Source organism: Lithobates pipiens, unplaced genomic scaffold, assembly GCF_037356315.1.
Source record: "Lithobates pipiens isolate NorthernLeopardFrog02 unplaced genomic scaffold, aLitPip1_a1.2 Scaffold_3, whole genome shotgun sequence".
In the NCBI taxonomy this organism is placed as follows: domain Eukaryota; kingdom Metazoa; phylum Chordata; class Amphibia; order Anura; family Ranidae; genus Lithobates; species Lithobates pipiens.
The window spans coordinates 65,530,093-65,551,986 of NW_027507790.1; the positions used below are offsets into that span (position 1 = coordinate 65,530,093).

Below are 21,894 nucleotides of genomic sequence, written 5' to 3' on the forward strand. Positions count from 1 at the left end.
CTTGAGCTGCAGTAAACTGCATCTAATAGCACAGCTTCTTGTAATATGTGGCTTTAACCGCTTCCCGACCAGCCGCCGCAATTTTGCTGTGGCAGAATGGCACGGGTGGGTGAAGCGACGTTACCTTACAGCGGCCACCATGATCGGATTTGTTTCAGAACAGATCAGTCTCCAGGCCCAGGCCAATGATTTCTGGCCTGGACCTGCTGATTGGTTCTGATGATTGAAATCCTCCCCTGCCTGTGTAAGTTTAAATAGATAATCACAGCCCTTCTGTTTCCAGACAGTACTGTGTCTCAACTTCCCTATCCAAATGCAGTGAGCCAGCTGCATGAGAGGCATTTTCCGTATGTCCTCCCTGGTACCCCCTACCCAAAGAAATCCCCAAAGAAGTGTCTGTAGAAAGTAGGGATATAGGTGTGACACCCACTTTTATTGACCCTTCTGTCCTGACCAACCTGGTCTTTGCATTGGTGAATGTTTTGAATGCTACCACACACTAGTGGAGTATTAGCATATGGTACAGCTTTGCACAGTCCTAGGGCACACTTAGCCCTTGTACACACGGTTGGAGAATCTGTCGGAATGTGTCCTATCAGACCGTGTGGTCGGATAATGACTGTGTGTGGTATGCATCGGACTGATTCCGTCGGAATATCCGTCGGACCCAATTTTCCAACATGTTGGAAATATTTCCCGACCAACTGGGCCGATCGGACATACTCCGATCATGTGTAGAGAATTTTGATCGGACCAAGTGCCACTCATGCTCAGATCAAATTCCTACATCAAAGCTATTGGCTACTAGCCTGAATGTAGTCCCATCGTAACAAAATTACATCATCACATTCTGAAAGATCAGATTTTTCGCCTACTTTGCCTGACCCTGTGTATGCAACAGTTTCGGACAAGATCAGACGGACAAAATCTGACGGGCAAAATCCGACGGATTTGGTTGTGGAAATCTCCGACCGTGTATACAGGGGGCTAACACAGGGTCTTTAAAGATGAGATGGCCATCACATATTGAGAGACCATAAGCTGGAACATTTACAGTTTACAATTTATATAAAAGTGCAAAAAAAACACACACAAAAACACAAAAAAAAGATAAAAAAGTCAATAAGAAAGTAAATAAAAAAGTCAATAAAAAAGGAATATCTCCTAAACCTATACGGTTTAGGAGATATTCCCCTCGCAATGAACCACTGACTTCTGTGGCGCATGTGCTCTGGGGATTCTTTGCTGAAAGTCCGGCAGGCGCCAGACCCTGCTGGGAAGAAAACTCCTGGAACACACGCCAAAGGGAACATGTTAGCTCCCTCGGCGTGGCCCGAGTGTGGTGCATACTAGCTCATTATGCCTTTTTCCTTACAGGTGTACAAAAAAAAAAAAGTCAGCGGGTTTACTCCCGCTTTAAGGTGAAACTACATGTAAATAAATAAAAAATTGTGGAAGGCCTTTTATGGCAGAAGAAACATGCAATAAAGTACACTTACTTGTCTATTCGTAATCCTCCACTGAATGTACACTGAGCTGAACATGTACAGCTCCCTGTGTGCCAGAATGACTGCACTGCTGTGCATGCAGAGCAGTGACTATCCCATGCTGGCCAATCAAAATGACCAAATACCAGCACCCAGAAGAACCCAGAGAAAAGATGTTGATGCCAGCAAGGGAACTCTCAGGCGTCAGACTGTTGGAACTAAGGTATGTGTGCCTTTCATTCCACTTTAATGTCTTATGGTTTGATTTACTAAAGGTAGATAAGCTGTTCACTTTGCAAAGGAATCTTCTAAACATCTTAGTGAATGTGGTGCAATTTCACTTTGTGAGAATACCTAATCAAGTGCAAAAAAAAAAAACAGCATTTTACTTTGCACACGATTGGATGATGGAAGTCAGCAGATATTTACCTCATTCACTAAGCTGTGGGGAGCTTGCAAAGTGAACAGTCTATTTGTCTTTAGTAAATCAAACCCTACAGGCCCAATCTCTGATGTACTTCCTAGGAAGCTGGGTCTAGTTATCAATATTTGTGTACTGTACATCATTTATGCAAACGTAATTGCAGATAAATGTTAAACTGTATTAGAAAAAGTTTTGTTTATCTCCTCTACAGTTCTTTTATAATGAATTCAATATTTAGATGGTGAAGAGTGAATGAAAATATGATTGGCTTTCCTGCAAAGCATAGGGATTACATTAACAGTGATCGTAAATCATAGGAAGTTTCTCAAACAAAGAAATCTGGTATTTCTATAACCAGTGTAGAAGTGTATATATTGGACTGTATAAAACTTCAATACTGAACGACTCCCAAACTAAACAAAACGTCCTTTCACAGCCCTTCCCTAAAATCTTGTTGGATTGTTAATGAGGAATTCCACTGTGTTAACCCCTTCTGCGAAAAGCAACTGACACCTACACCAGCGGTCACGTCACAACACGTCAAGCAGTGATGTCAACTTTCTTAAAAGACTGTACCATATATAGGTGAATGCAATATTCATGACAGTAAAAAATGCATAAGCCCATACATATAGACCATGTACATTACAGGATTACGAATGTTGACTCTATCTGGCATACATGTGACAAGATAAGGTGCTGACTAATTATAATGACAACTGATTGTATAAAATAGACAGAGGATAATAATGGGTGCTGCATAATTAGATGAAAAGTGTTGATATATAGCAATCAGTACTTCAAAGCTACTAATTAAATGAGTAATGAGCCATTAATCCATCAATTATTTTCCTCTATGTAACAAATCTCTGTGAACATGCATGTCATCATGCATGGTGAACTTTTATCTCAAAGAAACACAAGGCTTTCTGGGAACTATGGTATTTCTAAAGTTATACCCATTCCGTGGAATTCTGTGGAATTCAACTGAATTGAGAATAATTATCTAATGTCTGTATTTCTTACTCTTTATAGGCTTCCATATTGACCTATTTCCTCACTGCTCATGCTCCAGCTCTATGAAGTATGTCTGTACAGTATCCACCTATCTATAAGGTTATATCAAAATTCAGCACTTTGATATGTATTATTATTATCAAGTAGACAATGCATTAGGTTATATTTTTGTTCTTTACTTACCAAGATATGTGTCAGTTGAATAGTTATGAGAGGAGATCCAGAAAGGTTTGGACACAGGTATGGGGGTGGTTCTACCTTCAAAGAAATGATATAACTGGCTGCTGAAATCATGTAATCATTGTACTGGTTTGCCTCTGAGATTCTAAAAAAGAAGAAGAAAATAATCATTTTTGATCCTCGACAGGTATCAATTATCAGGTTCAATAGAACTTTAAACGTGTTTTTAAACAGTCAGCTGTCAAAGAACCGTTACACCCAAAACGGGTTTATGTTTTTTGGCGAATGCTGGGGACTTGAATCCCTAACTAAATTATTGAGTTCTTTGGACTCCCTTGGACTCTGTTGAAAAGATTTTTGTTATGTTGTGGGGCTAGCTACAGGAATAGTAAATACATCATTTTACAGCAGAAAGAGACGAAAGAAAAATTGAATGGAGAAATTGTGTACTATAGCGCTGTCAGTGACCTGTGGGTATGAGGGGTGTAGGAAGAGCCTATAAAAGACTAGAAGAGGTTCAAATGGGAAATTGCCAAATGGGTAAAATATAGTGCTACTCCCCAAAATAGGTCCTGAGTTACCTATAATGTGGATTTAAGAACGAGAGAAGGGGTGCACCCATCTAAATGTAGGCTATTTATTAAAATGAATTATTAAAATTCATAAAAGGCACTTAATGCATCAGCAGGAAAGTAGGCATACCTTATGCCGCGTACACACAATAGGAATTCTTGTCGGAAAAAGCTCTGATGGTTTTCCCGACAGAATTCCAATGGAATTTGGCTCAAGCTGTCTTGCCTACACATGGTCACACCAAATTCTGATCGTTTATAATGCGGTGACGTACAACACATACGACGCGACTAGAAAAAGGAAGTTCAATAGCCGGTAGCCAATAGCTTCTGTCTCGTTGAATCCGAGCATGCCTAATTTTTGGCGTGTCGGAATTGCATACACACAATCGGAATTACCCATAGAAAGTTTTTCCATCAGGAAAATTGAGAACATGCTATCAATTTTTGGCTGGCTCATCTGTCTGTTTTCTGGACGGAATTCCGATCGTGTGTACGTGGCATAAGTGTGGGGAAATCCCAGTGTCCTAGCTCCTTAGTGCAGAGTTCAGCAGGCAGTAGCTGGTCTGTGTTCACTGATTGTCAGGAAAGCAGCTGGTATGTTTGCAGGTAAGCAGCTGGTGGGAAGCTGGACTGCTGGGTGGGAAGACTGTCAGGCTATAGCGTGGAACACAAGCTGCCTTCCGCAGTTGAGCAGGTGCTTTTCACAATTTTTGGGAGTACTTCACGAGGATGTCAAGACATTGGAGTAATGGTTATGTGTTTCGGAACAAAAAGCTCAACCTCTTTGTCAAACCAAAGAGGGAATAACCAAACCCCCACTTCTGAAGATTGCCAAAAACTCCAGGAAACCACTCGACCATGGAAGGAAGGCAGCTTGCTTCCATGCTATAGTCTGGCAGTCTTCCCACCCAACACTGCAGAAACACCAGCTGCTTACCTGTTGATCTCTGCACACAGGGTAGCCATTGCCTGCTTAACTCAAAAGAGGAGCTAGGGCACTGTGATTTTTCAACACACAGATATGCCAACTTCTCTGCTGATGCAGTTAGTGCATCTGATTATTTTAATTGATTCATTTTATTAAACAGCCTATATTTAGATGAGTGACCCCCTCCCTTTTGTCTTTCTTGTAAAGAAAAGTTTAATACATAATAAAGTCATGATAGATATATTTAAACTATCAACATCTACCAACAAACAAAATCATCAGTTATAGTAAAATGACCATTTAAGAAAATATACAATAAATATACAAAAAAAAAATCATAAATTCAAGGCCACTTTGATTTGAAATAAGGATTGCTGGCAAAACTTAATGTAAAACCTGACCAGTTTAAATTTGCAAAACTAATAGCACAGATGTTTAGCAGGCACCTGAAGACACTTGCATCTATTTTCACATACTCTGATTCTGTAGCACCCTGAGAGCCCAACCCCCAGGATGCTCTAATAAACAAAAATGTTGGGAACTGAAGTAACTTGGGCTTGCCATCTCTGCCTTCACACCTCGCTACTAGTCAAAGCGTCTGTCTATCATTTTTAAAGTCTAACCCCTTGTACACGCGGTCGGAGATTCAGACGGAATGTGTCCGATCGGACCGTTTTGTCGGATATTCCGACTGTGTGCGGTCTACATCCGACTGTTTCTGTTGGAGTATCCGACGGACCAAGTTTTCCAACTTGTTGGTAACATTTTCCGACAAAATGCTCTGATCGGACGTACTCCGATCATGTGTAGAGAATTCCAATCGGACAAAGTGCCACGCATGCTCAGTTCAAATTCCTAGACCAAAGCTATTGGCTACTAGTGTGAACGTAGTCCCGTCGTAACGAAATAACGTAATCACGTCGGATTTTCCGACAACTTTGTCCGAGCGTGTGTATGCAACAGTTTCGGACAAAATCCGTCTGACAAAATCCGACGGATTTGGTTGTCGGAATCTCCAACCGTGTGTACAAGGGCTTATAGTGAAGCCCAGTAGCAGAAAGGCAAAGGACAGCGTTAGTTCCTGTAGACGTTTGCATAGCTGTCCAGGATCCAAAGCTTTTGTTTCCTCTACAAGCTATGTGAGCACATAAGCAGGCATCTTATTTACATCTCTACTATCAATTTAGAAACTTTAAAATAAATACAGAATCCCACAAGTAAATACAAAGGCTTGTGTTAAGCAACAAATGTTTTGTCTAAGCTAATAACACCTTCATACCAAAGTAATGAGCTTGTTTGCACAAAAACATTATCATTGTAATTCATCTTCACACTTGCAAACTTTGTGACTTTGATAGTCATTTTCAGTAAAAGCTCTCTCTTTTCTCTGCCTATCTGCAGGCCATAACACAGTTAATGCAGACCTTTACTCTCCACTATTATTTACTGTTTCACATCTTGAGGGGTTAAATGCCTTTTCTGTGGGTCTCAGTCCACTTCTTACTTTCTTTTCTTATGGAGAATAAAAAAAAAATTCCCCCACTGCCTGAAGCCAAACAGGATACTGTCACACATCTCAGGAGGCTTCTGGGAACTCATTGCCACACTACGCATGCGCTGCCATGCCTCATCAGGGGGCTGGTTCAAAGAACCAGGGAGAGACAGCCAGTCTCCTGGTAACATTACATGAGAAAATGGTGGCACAGGGCCAAGAGTGTTGAGATGGAGCAGCAGCTTAAACCAGACAGATTAAATTAAATAGGTGGGTGAGTATGTTTTTTGTGGACAGCCCAGCATTCAAGGCAAGAGGGTAAAAAAAATTGCAAAAGAGAGGGAATGCAGTTCCTCTATAACCCTTTAATTAATTTTAAGCTAATTTAACAGAGACCTTGGGCTCAATTAATAATACTTAATTTTTCTTGTTTAGATGTAATTTCCTTAATACCACATTTGGCCTACCTCATATATCCTAATCCTCAATTCACAAAGCTACACAACATGATTTATTAAGTAAGCTCTGTATGCAATAGAATTCGACTACTACTAGTGCTATTATAAAACTAGTCCAGGTGTAGGCAACCTTTTGAGCACAAATGTGGCAAAAAAAATTTCAAAGAAATTGAGCGTGCCGATTTTATAACAAAAAATTTAAACTTCACACTCACAATCACGAAAAGGATTTTTTATAAAGTAAATTCTGTAAACTTGTTTAGTAGTGAGCAATTACCACCCTGCACTCTCATTCCTCAGATGAGCCCCAATTCATGCACCTTCACACCTCAGATCACTGCCACTCCTGCAAATCTGTTTCACCACTGTACCCCTGCACATCTGCCCCACCCATGTACTCCCCTGTACATCTGCCCCACCACTGTACCCCCTGCTCATCTGTCTTACAACTGTACCCCCCTGCTCATCTGCCCCACCACTGTAACCCCCTGCACATCTGCCCCACCACTGTACTACCCTGCACATCTGCCCCACCACTGTACCACCCTGCTCTTCTGTCACGCCACTGTACCACCCTGCTCTTCTGTCACGCCACTGTACCACCCTGCTCTTCTTTTCCACCACTGTAACCCCCTGCTCACCTGCCCCACCAATATCCCCCCTTTCTCATCTGTCCCACCACTGTACCTCCCTGCACATCTACTGCATGGCCGTACCCCCATGCTCTTCTGTCTCACCGCTGAACCATCTTCTCATCTGTCCTAACACTGAACTTATCTGCTCATATGCCCCACCTCTGTACCCCATTTCTCATCTGCCCCACCACTGTACCCCCTGCTCTTCTGCCCCACCACTGTAACCCCCTGCTCATGTGTTCCACCGATGTACCTCCTTTCTCATCTGCACCCCTCTGCAATCTGCCCCACCTCTGTACCCCCTGCCCCTCTCTCCCACCGCTGTAACCACCTGCTCTTCTGTCCCACCAATGTGCCTCCTTTCTCATCTGCCCCAACACTGACTCCACCCTGCTCATCTGTCCCACCACTGTAACCCCCTGCTCATCTGTCCCACCACTGTAACCCCCTGCTCATCTGCCCAATCACTGTACCCCCCTGTTTTTCTGTCCTACCGCTGAACCCCCTTCTCATCCCTCCCACCACTGTACATCCTGCGCATATGCCCCACCACTGTACCCCCTTGCTCTTCTGTCCCATCACTGAAACCCCCTGCTCATCTGCCCATAAATGTACCCCCTTTTCTCATCTGCCCCACCACTGTACCTCCCCTGAACATCTGCTCCACTGCCATATCCCCATGCTCTTCTGTCTCACTACTGAATCACCTTCTCATCTGTCCTAACACTGAACCATCTTCTCATCTGCCCCACCACTGCAACCCGCTTTCTCATCTGCTCCACTACTGTACATCCTGCACATCTGACCTCTGTATCTGACTTCTGTACCCCACTGCTCGTCTGCCCCACCTCTGTTCCCCCCGCTTTCCTGCCCCACCACAGTAATCCCCTGCTCATCTGTCCCACAAATACACCTCCTTTCACATCTGTTCCACTGCTCTACCCTCCTGTTTTTCTGTCCCACTACTGAACCCTTCTCCTCTGCCCCAACACTAACCCCCCCCCCCCTGCTCATCTGGCCCACCACTGAACCCCTCCCTGCTCATCTGGCCCAACACTGAACCCCCTGCTCTTCTGTCCCACTGCTGACGCCCCTTCTCATGTCTTACACCACTGTACCTCCCTGCACATCTACCCCACTGCTGTACCCTCCTGCCCATCTATCTCACCTCTGAACCCCTCCTGCTCATTTTCCCCACCGTTGTACCCTCCTGCTCATCTGCTCCACCACTGTACCCTTTTCTCATCTATGATATGTGTGATATGCAGAGTGGTGAAAGGAAGCAGAGATGAGACACATCTACCTGTCCTGGCACACTCATCCTGCTGATCCGCCTCTTGTATCCAGCCCACGTATTTGTATGTGATTTATGTGATGTCACATACAAGCATATGAAATAGATGCGCAATGATGAGCTCAGGTCAAGGGTATTTTCTGAAAGCAGTGGGCCTGTGTGCAAGATCATAAGTTGCCCCCCAGCTGAGAAAAAGTGCAGCGTTCTCCACCACAGGAAAAGTAGTATGTGATGCAAAGGTTCAGGAATAATTTCAACAAAGTTCCCAGAGGCTCAACAGTAATTCCACGAACTTTTACCTGATTGTGGTTTTCTCAATCAAAGTGAAATCCCATCTTTCTGAGGCTGGCACTGGCAACCAAGCAAGTCATCTTCCTCTAGATGGTGGACGGGGCTCGCAAGACTGTAATTGGCTTTAGCAGTGGCCAATGACAGTCCTCCTGCTCCTGGAAACAGGGACTAGCCCCCCCCCCCCCCCCCCACTCCAGCAGAAATGCATCTAATCTTTTCCCAAACACAAAAGCTTACGATCGCAGCTACAGCACAGTTAGAGAACCAAAAAAGGTTTCCAATCTTTTACAATGTGTGGGGGCACAGTGCCTCCCCCTCAGTGAAGGCGCAGCATGAGGAATTCTAAAATTGTAATGCTTTAGTGTCTCACAAACACTTCCCTGCACTGTTCTGCTGATGGGGAGGGAGTCGAGTGCCGGCAAAAGAGGCTTCATGTGCCGCTTGCGGCACCCGTGCTGGGGGTTGCCTACCTCTGCACTAGTCAGTATTATGTTAATGACCCTTATGATGAAATATAAATGTCAATTTACAAAGATTACCAAACTAGTTACCACCCTTTAAAATAACACCAGCTTCAGGGAGATGATAACTGTTAAAATCAATATATGTCTATGAAGGAGAACAGAAAAAAGAGCCATTCGAGGGGCTGTTAATTTATCACTGATAAACTAAGATTTCACAACATAAAATATAATTTTAGAATATAAATTTCAACAGATTTATGTTCACTTCATGTGAAAAATAAAAATTAAACATCTTGCTGATATTCATGTTTGTAAAACAAAGCTGAACTCTGGGCAGTTATAAAGTATATAAATTATTTGCAGCTCTTTAATCATTAATACAGCCATTTCATTAAATGTAAGCAGTGTAAGTATCAGAGTTTGGCTTGATATCAGCCTTTTGCAGACCCTGTTCAGCATAGCTCAGACTGGGGTACAATGAGCCAATCAGTTATGCTGCATTGCAATAAGCATTTTATGAGAGAGCTGAGCTTTCTCCTTTCACTGCCTGTGAAATTCAGCCCAGTGTCAGGAACTATAGTAGGCAAGTGCTTCTTTAGCCCTTAGCAGCCCCTGCTCCTTTGGGGCATGCAGTTCTACAGGTACTTGGTTGATCCAAGGTCATAGTATGCATTGCTGTAATTCCTGTCCAGACAGCATTGGGACTGAGCGAAGATAACAGGGAAGGGTACCTGTAGTCTAAGCTTGTTAGGGGAGGTTTGTGGTTACTGTGAAGTGCATCTGTGTCAGAGTACAGAGGTTGGTAGCAGTCTTATGCTACCAGCTACATGTCTTGTAGCAAGTATCATAACCCATAAAACACTTCCAGGACAGGTAGCAGGCAATTAAGAGTCTGAGGTCAACACAGGTAGCTGGCAAGTGTAATCAATTTAGGGTCAAGACTGGAAGCAACCAAAAAAAAAGTTAAAGGCAGAGGTCGGCAACAAGGGCATCCCAGACAATTTGCCAGGCAGAAACAAATTAGGCATGACTGGTAGGGAACCAGGAAGCAAAGACTAGCACAAGCCCAGATCCCTGGGCTTATGGTTTTCAATTAGAATGCAACAGTGAAGTAACCAATGAGAGATAGAGCAGGCAGGGCAGATTGAAGTGACCATTATCTAGCAACTCAAATAAGCACTGCCACAGGTAATCAGAGCAGGAGGTACATGAGGACAGGAGAGGAGAAGGCCCTTTGAGTCTTTTAACACTGTCATGTAACAGGGAAGGGATGAAAACAAGACCTGTGAACTGCAATAGAGTAAGATTAGGTCTTCACTCCTACCAGACAGAATTGTTTTGTGGCGCAGAGCTGTGTAAAACTCAGTACTGATACTTTGTCTGTATATCAGTTTCAACACTTTTTAGGGACTGTACCAAACAACATTGCCTCTCTAGAACTCTCTCCACTTTTAAAATAATTATGTCGGGATGCAACTCCCACACCTCATCTACTATCCCTTCCATATAAGACCCTCATCATACCGCCAGAGGGATATATACCACCTTACATACAGTACCAGGGACTTCAATTCAGTTTACATTCATAGATCTAGTGGCAAAACTTGATAACTACCTACATCATCCAGGAATCCTGGACTTTGGGCACATTTTCTGGCAGTACTAAAAGGAGAGTAATGGTGGAATTTCATTGTTGATTTTTTTCCTTCCATCTATGCCACAGGGTTTGGACTACTGGTGGATACATACCAGTTGCTTGGTTTTATATCATTGAAATCATGTTGAAAATTGAGCCAGGAGACGTACCTTAATCTATCATATAGGGTCTGTATATTTCTGGCATTAAACAAGAGGGTGACACCATTTTGTCTCTGGTGCTAGAATCACCTTCCTTTAGATCAATCGTACATTTTGGGGTCATTGTTGGAGTTTATTTCTTTGGATAAATCTGCTTGTATTTTATGCCATCACCCTCCCTTTGTCTGCCTTGTTTATGTCTTGGTGGCAACCCAGGGAGCTCCCCCATTATCAGACATAGATGTAAATTGAAGTTACCACTACAATCTTCCTCTATGAGTCCTGAAGAAGCAAAATGTAAAATTCTTTGACCCATGAGGACTTATATCCGCAGGCAATCCTTTTTATGGATAATGAATGCATATAATATTAAAAGATTCATTGAGAATAAACAAGTTACTATAAGTGATAGGTTGAGTTGGTACCCATTCATCATTGTATATACAGTAGGCTATGTTTTTATGACCTATTGGTCGTTATGCAACTTTACTGTGTTCACTTGTGCATTTGCGTGTGCCAGTAGAGTCTGACTGTTTTCTTTTTACTATATATCTACATCATGTTAAAGGTCCCATTGAAGTGCTATAAATTTTCCCTAACTGCTCTTCTGCTTAATGAGGCTGCTTTTTCATTCCAGCCTTGTGGATACAAACTGCACCCCTCATCATTCATTTGTGGTTTAACAATAATAACAGAGCTAAAATAATGAAAAAGATAACCATGAAGAGCAGTTCCATGGAACATGGTTCTCATTGATAGGCTTCACCTGCTCCTCATTGCACAAAACTATGCAGACTTCTGACTGGACATATTATTGCTGGTGGCGTATGATTTCACGGCAATGTACTGTGACCCAAAAACCTGGTCCCTGTACTGGCCTGTGGTTGGCAGTTCCTCTAATACTTTTCCACTTTGTGCCAACCCTCTGTTTTAAGAAAGTTTTTTTCCTCTAACCCATTTGTCTTCATACTCCCTATTTAAAGTACCCGGTCGACCTTCGGCCTGTGTGTATGGATAGTGGTCCGACAAAAGCTGGCCATTTGGCCAGCTTCTACCAAAGGGTCATTACCGAAAACGGCCTGGTGACCGGATCCTGGTCTTCACTCTCAGCCAGGGGAATGTTCTGGTGGGGGGATGGACCCTGTCAGAACACAATAGCACATCAGGGGATAATGCTGTACTAACATCAGATTGCAGGAGTTCTGACCTAAGCTATGAGTTTTGTTTTTTTAATGTGTGTACTAGGCTTTAGCATTCTCTCTTCACCCCTAGTTGTTTTCTAGAGTTTATTTCTGAAAATGATGGACACTTCATTAGCATAGTTTATGGCCTGAGTTCTTTAACCCTTTAAAGTCCACATTTTTCAATGACTTAGCGTGACTCAAAATGTGCTCTACCAAACGGTGGAGCAGAACGTTAAAGGGTTAACAGCAGGTAAGCATGACCAGTGAACTGACATTATGTGACAAATGTGAATAACACCCTGGTATGGGTAAAAGGTTTGTACTTGATGTTATACTCCCAGTTCAATATGATGTGCATCAAATCTAAACTGTCTGTGTTCCTGATGTGCCCAAAATTAAGAATTAAAAAAAAACAAAAAAAACTCAGGACTGGGTTGGCAAAAGTATAAATCTTTTGGCAGGTAAAACAGCTCTTGTTTCCTATTTTATCTGTGTATTTAGCGGTTTGCCAGAAGCTCGGCTTGAAACATTTTTAGGAGAAAGTTATCACAAGATAAAATAAGTAGCAATGTAATCATAACTCATCCATCTTAATTAAACCCATTGCATTTTCTGTCGATATAAAATGTTATTTACCTTCCGCTACAGCTAAAAAAATAATGTACTAATCATCTCATAAGTAGGAAACAGTGTCTCACGTGTCATACAAGTGCGTTTTTCTGGCACACAGAGGGTTATTTATGTAATTTGTTTGATAAAATGGGTGATGAATGACTTCATGTAGCTCAGAGTCGGATCACACGACCATTCCATTTTTGGACTAGGGATCTGTGATATGCCCACTAAAGGCAGCAGCATATGTTCCTTCAGATCTGCAATCTCATCAGCGGGGAAAAAAAAATGCAAACAAGCAAAAGTGGCTGCACCAGTGTAATCTATATTTGTCACGGAGCAGGCATACAAGCATATATACACACCGGGGAACATGGATAGGAAGGTTGTACAGCCCCCAGAAAATGAAATAATGATAAGCAGGTAATTGAAGTGTCGGAAAAACAAATTACGGATTCCCCATGCTGTAAAGTTAGCCTTCCTGAGCTGAAGAATAATAGACGTGGGGTAGATCACCAGCCTAAAAGACTTTTGTGTACAAAGCTGAATTACATATCAAGCAGAGATTTTCAGGAAATTATTGGTTTTGCAGGAGTATAAAAAAAACGAACAAAATAAAAAACAGTAAACGGGTTTGTACTTAACCACTTCACCCTGTTACAATAAGAAGACACATTTATAAATATAGACTGGACAACAGCCTGCCCTGTCAAGCCATGACAACTTGCAGAGATCCCAAACACTGGAGTACACAGAAACCATTGCCAATCATATATTCCAGAAAAGAGAAAAATATGATGTTTAACAACGCTGTTACTACAAAATGTCATGTTCTATTTTTTAGAATGAATTCTTTCTCTTCAAACGAAAAATAATCTGAAAGCCCACAAACAATAGTGGCTTTTTCCTTCTACAGTAGATTAAATTTGTTTTATTTGACTTGAAGGCTGGATTCACACCTATGCATTTTTAGTGCTTTTTGTATTTTGCAGATTTGCACTACAGAATGTGTTCCATAGGAAACCATGGTAAATGGACTGTAGTGGAAATCTATGTAGCGGCCATAACCCGTTGCAGGGTGGCCTTGACTTATTGGGCTTACCAGTTGCCTTCTCTTGGCCTGCTCTTCCACATCTAGGGATTCCCAGGGTTGATACCCAATGACTTGAACACTGACACAGGTGAAGTCTTCTTTAAAAGGTTTTATTTTGCAGCAACAACTTCAATAACACAGTCTCTTAGGGAACAGAGGGCACGGGTGAAGAACTCAGGCACCTTGAACTGCAGGTCTAGCAAAGTCTCTATTTCCACCCAGAGAGTAGCCACTCGCAGCTGGGTACTTCAAGGCTGAACATATCTCTAGCCAGAGATCATGGCAGTCAGCACGTTGACTCAAAACTTGAACAGGAACCTTTTTCCTCCGTACCTGGAACGTTTCCCGTCTCCTCAATGGTACTGGAAAAGTGTGAATTCGTCAATGTCCTTCCCAACTCAGTAACCAGGCACTTCCCAGGATGCCACTTGCCGGCCCTCCTCCAAAGAGTCCTCCCCCGGTCACTTCCACGAGCTGTGGTGTCCCTCCAAGCCGAGAGCACACCCGGACACTTTGAATCCTCCCTCAGTTACTGCACCTCGGACCAGCCGGGTCCAAGACTCGGGAACAGATGGATCCCTACCGCAGACCAGGCAGGTCTATCAGGGACCATTAACAGGAACATGTTGCGGGATGTCGAACAACCCCGTGACCAGGACCCCTCACGGGGCTACCCCGGTCCTGGAACCAGACCAGACCCCACAGGTCTCACGAATTATGCTCCCCGAACACGTGACCCACACCCCTTGAGTACCCCTTCCCAGACTCCTCCGCGGGCCCCGGCACTCCCACTGATTGGCTCCGAGAAGGCTGATACCTAAACATCCAACCAGACCTAGTTCTGGCCTGTCATGTGCACCTCACCATTCACATGACCTGGCAGAACTTCCAAACACAGCCTGGCCAGACTGGTGTCAAGGCCTACCTACACAATTAACCCTCAGAACCCCTATTGTTCTGAGGCAAAAACTAAATTTACATGCGTGTGACATTTTATCCAAAATGTCATCCGCTACATCTACAAAATGCAAAAAACACTAAAAATGCATAGGTGTGTACTAGGCCTTAGCCAACGTCTGTAGTATACACTGTATAATCCATTATTTTTTCCAAATGATAAAATGACAATTAACCATTAAATCAAATCATTTAAATGAAAATGCGCGGTGTGGATCACTGTTTTCGGTAGTGGATGTGCATGTATTCCACGATTATTCAGCTTCTCATTTACTGAACAAGCAATAAAAAAAAGGAATGATAACATAATCGCACGGGGTACTGGGTAACAGTTAATCATTCAGCTATGCATAGTAATAAAATCCCGGCATAATTAACATGTTTGGACCACAACCCAGAATATGTCGTGGAAGTTAGACCTGGAATTTAATTTTAAGTTTGTTCTTTCTAAAGGAAAATTACAGTTTTGCTTAAAAAATAAACAAACTCTAGTCTGAAGTCGCATGTTAAGAATTTCAGCAATGAAAGGTCATTTTCTCTACTTACTATATTAAAGCCCAACTCTAGACAAAACACAGTAATGTCTTTGTACAAGAAAAAAAAATGGACTCTCCTGCAGGTTTAAGTCATAATGTACTAGTATGCACTGCATACAAGTATACATTATATTACCAAAAGTATTAGGATGCCTGCCTTTACACACCCATGAACTTTTTTTTTTTTTTTTAACAGCTACACACCCATGAACTTTAATGGCATCTAAAGCCACACAATCAAACAATCCGGCGGAAAAGTCCGGCGCTCCGGCAGATTTTCTTTACCCAAAAATCCGGCGGACTAAGAAAGTAGATTTTGCACATCAATCTGTCTGCCAGACTCGCATTTCAGTGGACAATACGGCCGTGTGTGTGCTAGTCCAGCGGACAATACAGCCGTGTGTGTGCTAGTCCGCCAGGTAGCCGGGGCCAGCGAAGGAGGCGTCGCTGGCCCCGTCACCTGGTATGGACTTAAAGGGGAATTCCTACGCCGAAAAAACGGTGTGGGTGTCCCCCCCAGGTCCATATCAGACCCTTATCCAAGCACGCGACCCAACCGGCCAGGAAAGGGGGTGGGGACGAGCGAACGCCCCCCCCCTGAGCCGTAGCAGGCCGCGTGCCCTCAACATGGGGGGGTGCACCCCAAAGCACCTTGTCCCCATGTTGATGAGGACAAGGGCCTCTTCCTGACAACTCTGGACGTTGGTTGTCGGGGTCTGTGGGCAGGGGGCTTATGGGAATCCGTGAGCCCCCTTTAATAAGGGGGCCCCCGGATACCGGCCCCCCACCCTATGTGAATGAGTATGGGGTACAATGTACCCCTACCCATTCACCTGTGAAAAAAATGTAAAAAAACACAACACACAAGGGTTAAAATAGTTTATTGCACTGCTCCGGGGGTCTTCTTCCATCTTCAGGGGTCTTCTCGCCGGACTCCTCCGCTATCTTCTACTAGGGGAGGAGCCTGGCTTTCTTCTTCGCCGCCCTCTTCTTCCGACTTCGGGGGTCTTGTCCCTCTCTTCGGTGGTCTTGTCCCCCTCTTCGGTTCTTCTTGCCGGGCCACCGCGCCTTCTTCTAGCTCTTTTACAAGCGGTGGCCCGGTCTTCTGTCGCCGCCGCCGCCACCTTCTGTTCTTCTGTTCTTCTCTTCTCTTCTTCTCTTCTTCTCTTCTTGAGCTGTTGCCTCGTCGCTGTCTCTGGTCACAATGACAGGCACGCGGCGTGCGGCGACTTATATAGGGACATCGCCGGATGATGTCCCCACCCATTATGATGTCACAGTCCTAGCATCCTCTGGTTGCTGCTCTTAAAATGCCTTCATTTTATTGAAAAGCCACAGTGGACAAATGCAGACAAAGTCAGTTGAGGTGTTTCAGCCTATAAGGCCTTAGTTATAACCACAATACAGACATAAAACTTTGAAATAAATAGTAGCTCTAAAGATCACAGGCTCCACCTATTAATTGTCTTGATTGCCTGCAGGCAATTATCGAAAATAGAGAATCAGCTGCAATACATATAGGGTGATCCATGTGTATGCCACTAAATTTCACACACCTTGTGGTGATAATACACATACACATGTACACACACACGTGCATATATTCATACACCTGTACACATGTGCATAAGAAAACACACCATAAAATTCAAAAAACATTAAATAAAAAAGATGAAAATAATAACCCAGGTATGTGGAAAAGAGAAAAGAAAAGAGAAAAGAAAAGAGGGAAGAAAAAAGAGAGGAGGCTTTGGGGAGAGGCATTCTAATGTAAGTGCAAGTCCAGATCGCACCTCAGGTTTCACCCCTGAGGAAATCTAGTCTTTAATCTAAAAATCCACCATGCTTCTCCCCCCAGTAGCCTTCTCTCCCTGTCACCTCCTCTGGGCGAGTGAGACAATCGTTCTATTCCTCTGAAGCGAAATGAGGAAAGATCGCCCTGATGGCACTCTCTAAAGTGACGTTTTGCATTCAAATATTTCTAGCATTTGAATTATTTGTGTCACAATAATGTTCCCCTATACGGGCTCACAAAGGACGTGTGGTACAATCTACATATTGGAGGCTGCATGAAATAAAGATGATCAGGTAAATTGCATAGTTTGTGCCACAGTTACAATATTGCTGTATAATGAACTCTTCATCTGCAGCTGTGGCAACAAACATTTTTCCCAATAAACACAAGTTACAGTACAGGTTTTTGTATTACAAGGATAACTTACAGGATAGGAGAGCCAGATGGATTGGCATTGTTTAGATGAGAAAAGACTAAGTGATAGTGCAGTCCCTAGTGTGGGCGCACGTCGGCTAGAAAATGGCAACCTGCTTGCAATATCCCATTTAAATATTTATCTGTATACAGTATTGGCAGATTCTTTTTTATTATTCTTATGCCTTGTACACACGGTCGGAAATTCCAATGGAAAAGGTCCGATCGGATTATATTGTCAGAAAATCCGATCGTGTGTGGGCCCAATTGGATTTTTCCGTCGGAAATTCCAACCGAAACAATTTGAGAGCAGGATCTCAAATTTTCCAACAAAAAAATCCGATCAGACTTTTTCCGTTCGTTTGCAGGGAATTCCGATCGGACAAAGTGCCACGCATGCTCAGATCAAATTACGAGACCAAAGCTATTGGCTACCAGCCTCAACGTAGTCCCGTCGTAACGAACGAACGTCACCATGTTCCGAACTATCGGATTTTCTGACAACTTTGTCCGACCGTGTCTATGCAACACCAGTTTAGGACAAAATCCGTCAGAAAAAATTAAACAGATTTTGTGGTCGGAATGTCTGACTGTGTGTACAAGGCATAACTATTTGATGATATTTTTTGGAAAATGTAGTTACAAATGTAATAAGTTTTCCCGTTCCTCTTTTTCTAGAGTTGTAAATTATTTTCATGCTCTCTTGGTTTTAGGCTTATCTGACAGTAATTCCTCTCTGTCCATTATCAAAAATCTTTCCAGTCCTTGGTATATAGTAGACATGTGCAGAGTGAAATATTTCGTTTTGGAATTTCGTTTTCGTCCGAAAAATAAATTTATTTAGTTACTCCCGAAATTAGTTTTTATTTATTTTGTTTTTCGTTCAAAAATTGCATTCGTCCGAAAATCTACATGAATTACGGTAAAATATGTCTTTGAAGGCTTATGGTGTCTGTCGAATGTATAAAGAAGATTCGACGCAGCTAATATATAGCATACTTCGTGTAAACTTTAGAACCCTATTAAAGTATATGGAACTCCAATGTTCAAAATCTAACGTGCTAATTTTAAAGTCTAATATGCAAGTTACTGTCCTAAAAAGTGTCTGGGGACCTGGGTCCTGCCCTAGGGGACATGTATCAATGCAAAAAAAGTTTTAAAAACTGCAGTTTTTTCAGGAGCAGTGATTTTAATAATGATTAAAGTGAAACAATAAAAGTGTAATATTCCTTAAAATTTTGTACCTGGGGGGTGTCTATAGTATGCCTGTGAAGGGGCGCATGTTTCCCATGCTTAGAACTGTCCCTGCACAAAGTGTCATTTCTGCAGGAAAAAAAGTCCTTTAAAATCACTCGCGGCTATTATAAATTGTCAGCTCCCGTAATACAGAAAACACTCATTGAAAGTCATTGATAAAAAAATAAATAAAATAAATGTAAAAAAAGCGTGGGGTTCCCCCAAATTCAATTACCAGGCCCTTTGGGTCTGGTATGGATATTAAGGGGAACCCTGGGTCAATTTTATTTTTTAAATTGACGTGGGGTTCCCCCTAAATATCCATACCAGACCCTTCAGGAAACTGAGCTTAATCCCTAATCTTGGTGGGTTCTTGTGTCTCAGAATTTAAGCATTCGATCATTTTTTACTGAATGTCTGGGAAAAAGTTGGCTGTAGTTCACCTAAACTGCGGCAGCTGGGTCTAGTATAAATTGTATGTCTGCAGGACGTCAACGGAGACACAAGGAGCAATTAAAGATTCAGTAACCTCAACTGGGCTGAGACATTAGGGTGGATAGATAAGGATTCAGAGTCTGGCACTGTGGGTGTACCCATGGGTTTTCGTTGACTCCTTGCAGAAATGCTACTGAGCCGTGGTAGCGATGGCTCTGGCTCCACCCCCAACTCCACCTGACTCTACTCTTGGCTACTGGTTTCTAGAGCCTCCTAGCATCTACCAACCAGTGACATCAAGTCCCAAACTCCCTCCCTTCCCAGCATTCAAAGCAGGGGAGGATTCCACTTCCTCCTCCTCTGCTCTAGTGCTCGTGGAGCCTACAGATTTGAGCCCAGCCCCTTGTCATGGTCCTGGACTGGAGCATCCCGTCGCTGGTCTGGTGGCGGTGGGGTTCAGGGCAGCGGCATCAAACAGGGAGGGGGAGGCCTGGGCACCTCCCAGAGCCTGAACTCCTTCTTCAAGCTCCTCTCCTAGCTCGCTCTGACTGTCATGGAATGGAAGAAAACAGGCTGACCGAGGACGGGCAGCGGGTAGGTGGATCACACAGGCCTACCCACACAGACAGGGGCTAGGATAGTAAGGACTGCAGGCAGGGCTAAGGGGTCTCTCTTTCCCCCTCTCTCTCTCATCCCCTCTCATCCACCCCCTCTCTCTCATTCTCCCTCACCCCCCTCTCATCCACTCCCTCTCTCTCTGGGGACCATGATGTAAGGGAGGCTCTCTGGGGACCCTGATGTATGGGGAGGCTCTCTGGGGACCCTGATGTAAGGGGGGCTCTCTATTGACCCTGATGTAAGGGGCTCTCTGGGGACCCTGATGTAAGGGGGGCTCTCTATTGACCTTGATGTAAGGGGCTCTCTGGGGACCCTGATGTAAGGGAGGCTCTCTGGGGACCCTGATGTAAGGGGGGCTCTTTGGGGACCCAGATGTAGGAGGGGACTCTCTGGAGACCCTGATGTAAGGGAGGCTATCTGGGGGACTCTGATGTAAGGGGGGCTCTCTGGGGACCCCGATGTATGGGGAGGCTCTCTGGGAACCCTGATGTATGGGAGGCTCTGTGGGGACCCTGATGTATGGGGAGGCTCTCTGGGGACCCTGATGTATGGGCGGCTCTCTGGGGACCCTGATGTCTGGGAGGCTCTCTGGGGACCCAGATGTTTGGGAGGCTCTCTGGGGACCCTGATGTAAGGGTGCTCTCTGGGGACCCTGATGTATGGGGGGCTCTCTGGGGACCCTTATGTAAGGGGGCTCTCTGTGGAACCTGATGTATGGGGAGGCTCTATGGGGACCCTGATGTATTGGAAGGCTCTCTGGGGACCTTGATGTAAGGGGGCTCTCTGGGAACCCTGATGTAAGGGAGGCTCTCTGGGGATCCTGATGTAAGGGGGGGGCTCTCTGGGGACCCTGATACAAGGGGGATCCGCACTCAGATATGTAACAATATATATATATATATATATATATATATATATATATATATATATATATATATATATATATATATATATATATATATATACTGTATACCTGTATACACACACACACACACACACACACACACACATGTATATTATATACATGTGTATGCCTGCCCAAGCGTATGACTTTCTTTATTTCGCTGCTATGGGCTCTAGCCTCTTTTGTAGATCTAGCAATGCCCCTGCTACTGACAGTGCCCAAACAGATATCTAATAGCCTTAGGCTCCATGCACACTGAAGCTGATAAACTGCAGTTTATTGGCGTTTGGGCGTTTTTTGTAAAAGCCCATAAACTCCACTCTATGTTAGCCTATGTGTCCATGCACACATGGACGTTTTTCAGCTTTAATGAGCAGTGGAGTTTATGGGCTTTTTTCTGAACGCCAGAAATTCGCGTTCAAAGTGCCGTTTTTCAGCGGCAAAAAACGACAAACGCTCATTAACGCTCATTAACGCTCATTAACGCTCGTTCATTAGTGTTCGGCATTCTATTTTTCAATGCATTGTGGGATTTTTGGAGTGTCCTCTGTGTATTTTTATAAAAAACGCCCATTAACGCTAACGCTGTAAAACGCTCATTAACGCTCATTAACGCTAGTATAAAACGCTGTTAAAAGCAGGTTTTTCAACCAGCGTTTTCTGCCAGCAATCTGGCGTCCAGAAATAGCTTTTTTGAGCTTCAGTGTGCATGGAGCCTAATGCCCCGTACACACGAGAGGGATTAAGTCTGACAGACCTCCAAAGGAGTTCCGCCGGAGTTCCGCCGGAGTTCCGACGGAGTTCTGGCGGACTTTTCGACCGAACGGACTTGACCACACACCATCACACCAAACTCCGACGGAGTCGAACGTGATGACGTACGACTGGATTCGACGTAGGAAGTTCCTAGACAGTAGCCAATAGCTGCCCTAGCGTCGGTTTTAGTCCGTCGGAGTAGCACACACACGAGCGGATTTTTCAAAGGGGACCGGGTCCGGCGGAGTTCCGTCGGGAAAATTTAAAGCATGCTTCATTTCTAAAGTCCGTCAGACTTTAGCTTCGCTAAAG

General features: G+C 43.7%; 1 protein-coding gene across 2 annotated transcripts in view; it reads right to left on the minus strand.

The window, feature by feature from the left end:
* Positions 1–21,894, minus strand: part of ADGRD1 (adhesion G protein-coupled receptor D1) — an 843,751-nt gene that overhangs the window by 665,968 nt on the left and 155,889 nt on the right. For both annotated transcript variants that reach the window (XM_077461779.1, XM_077461778.1), the window contains one exon: positions 3,112–3,253. In XM_077461779.1, coding sequence (XP_077317905.1) covers positions 3,112–3,253 — 142 coding nt within the window. The remainder of the gene's footprint in view (positions 1–3,111; positions 3,254–21,894) is intronic.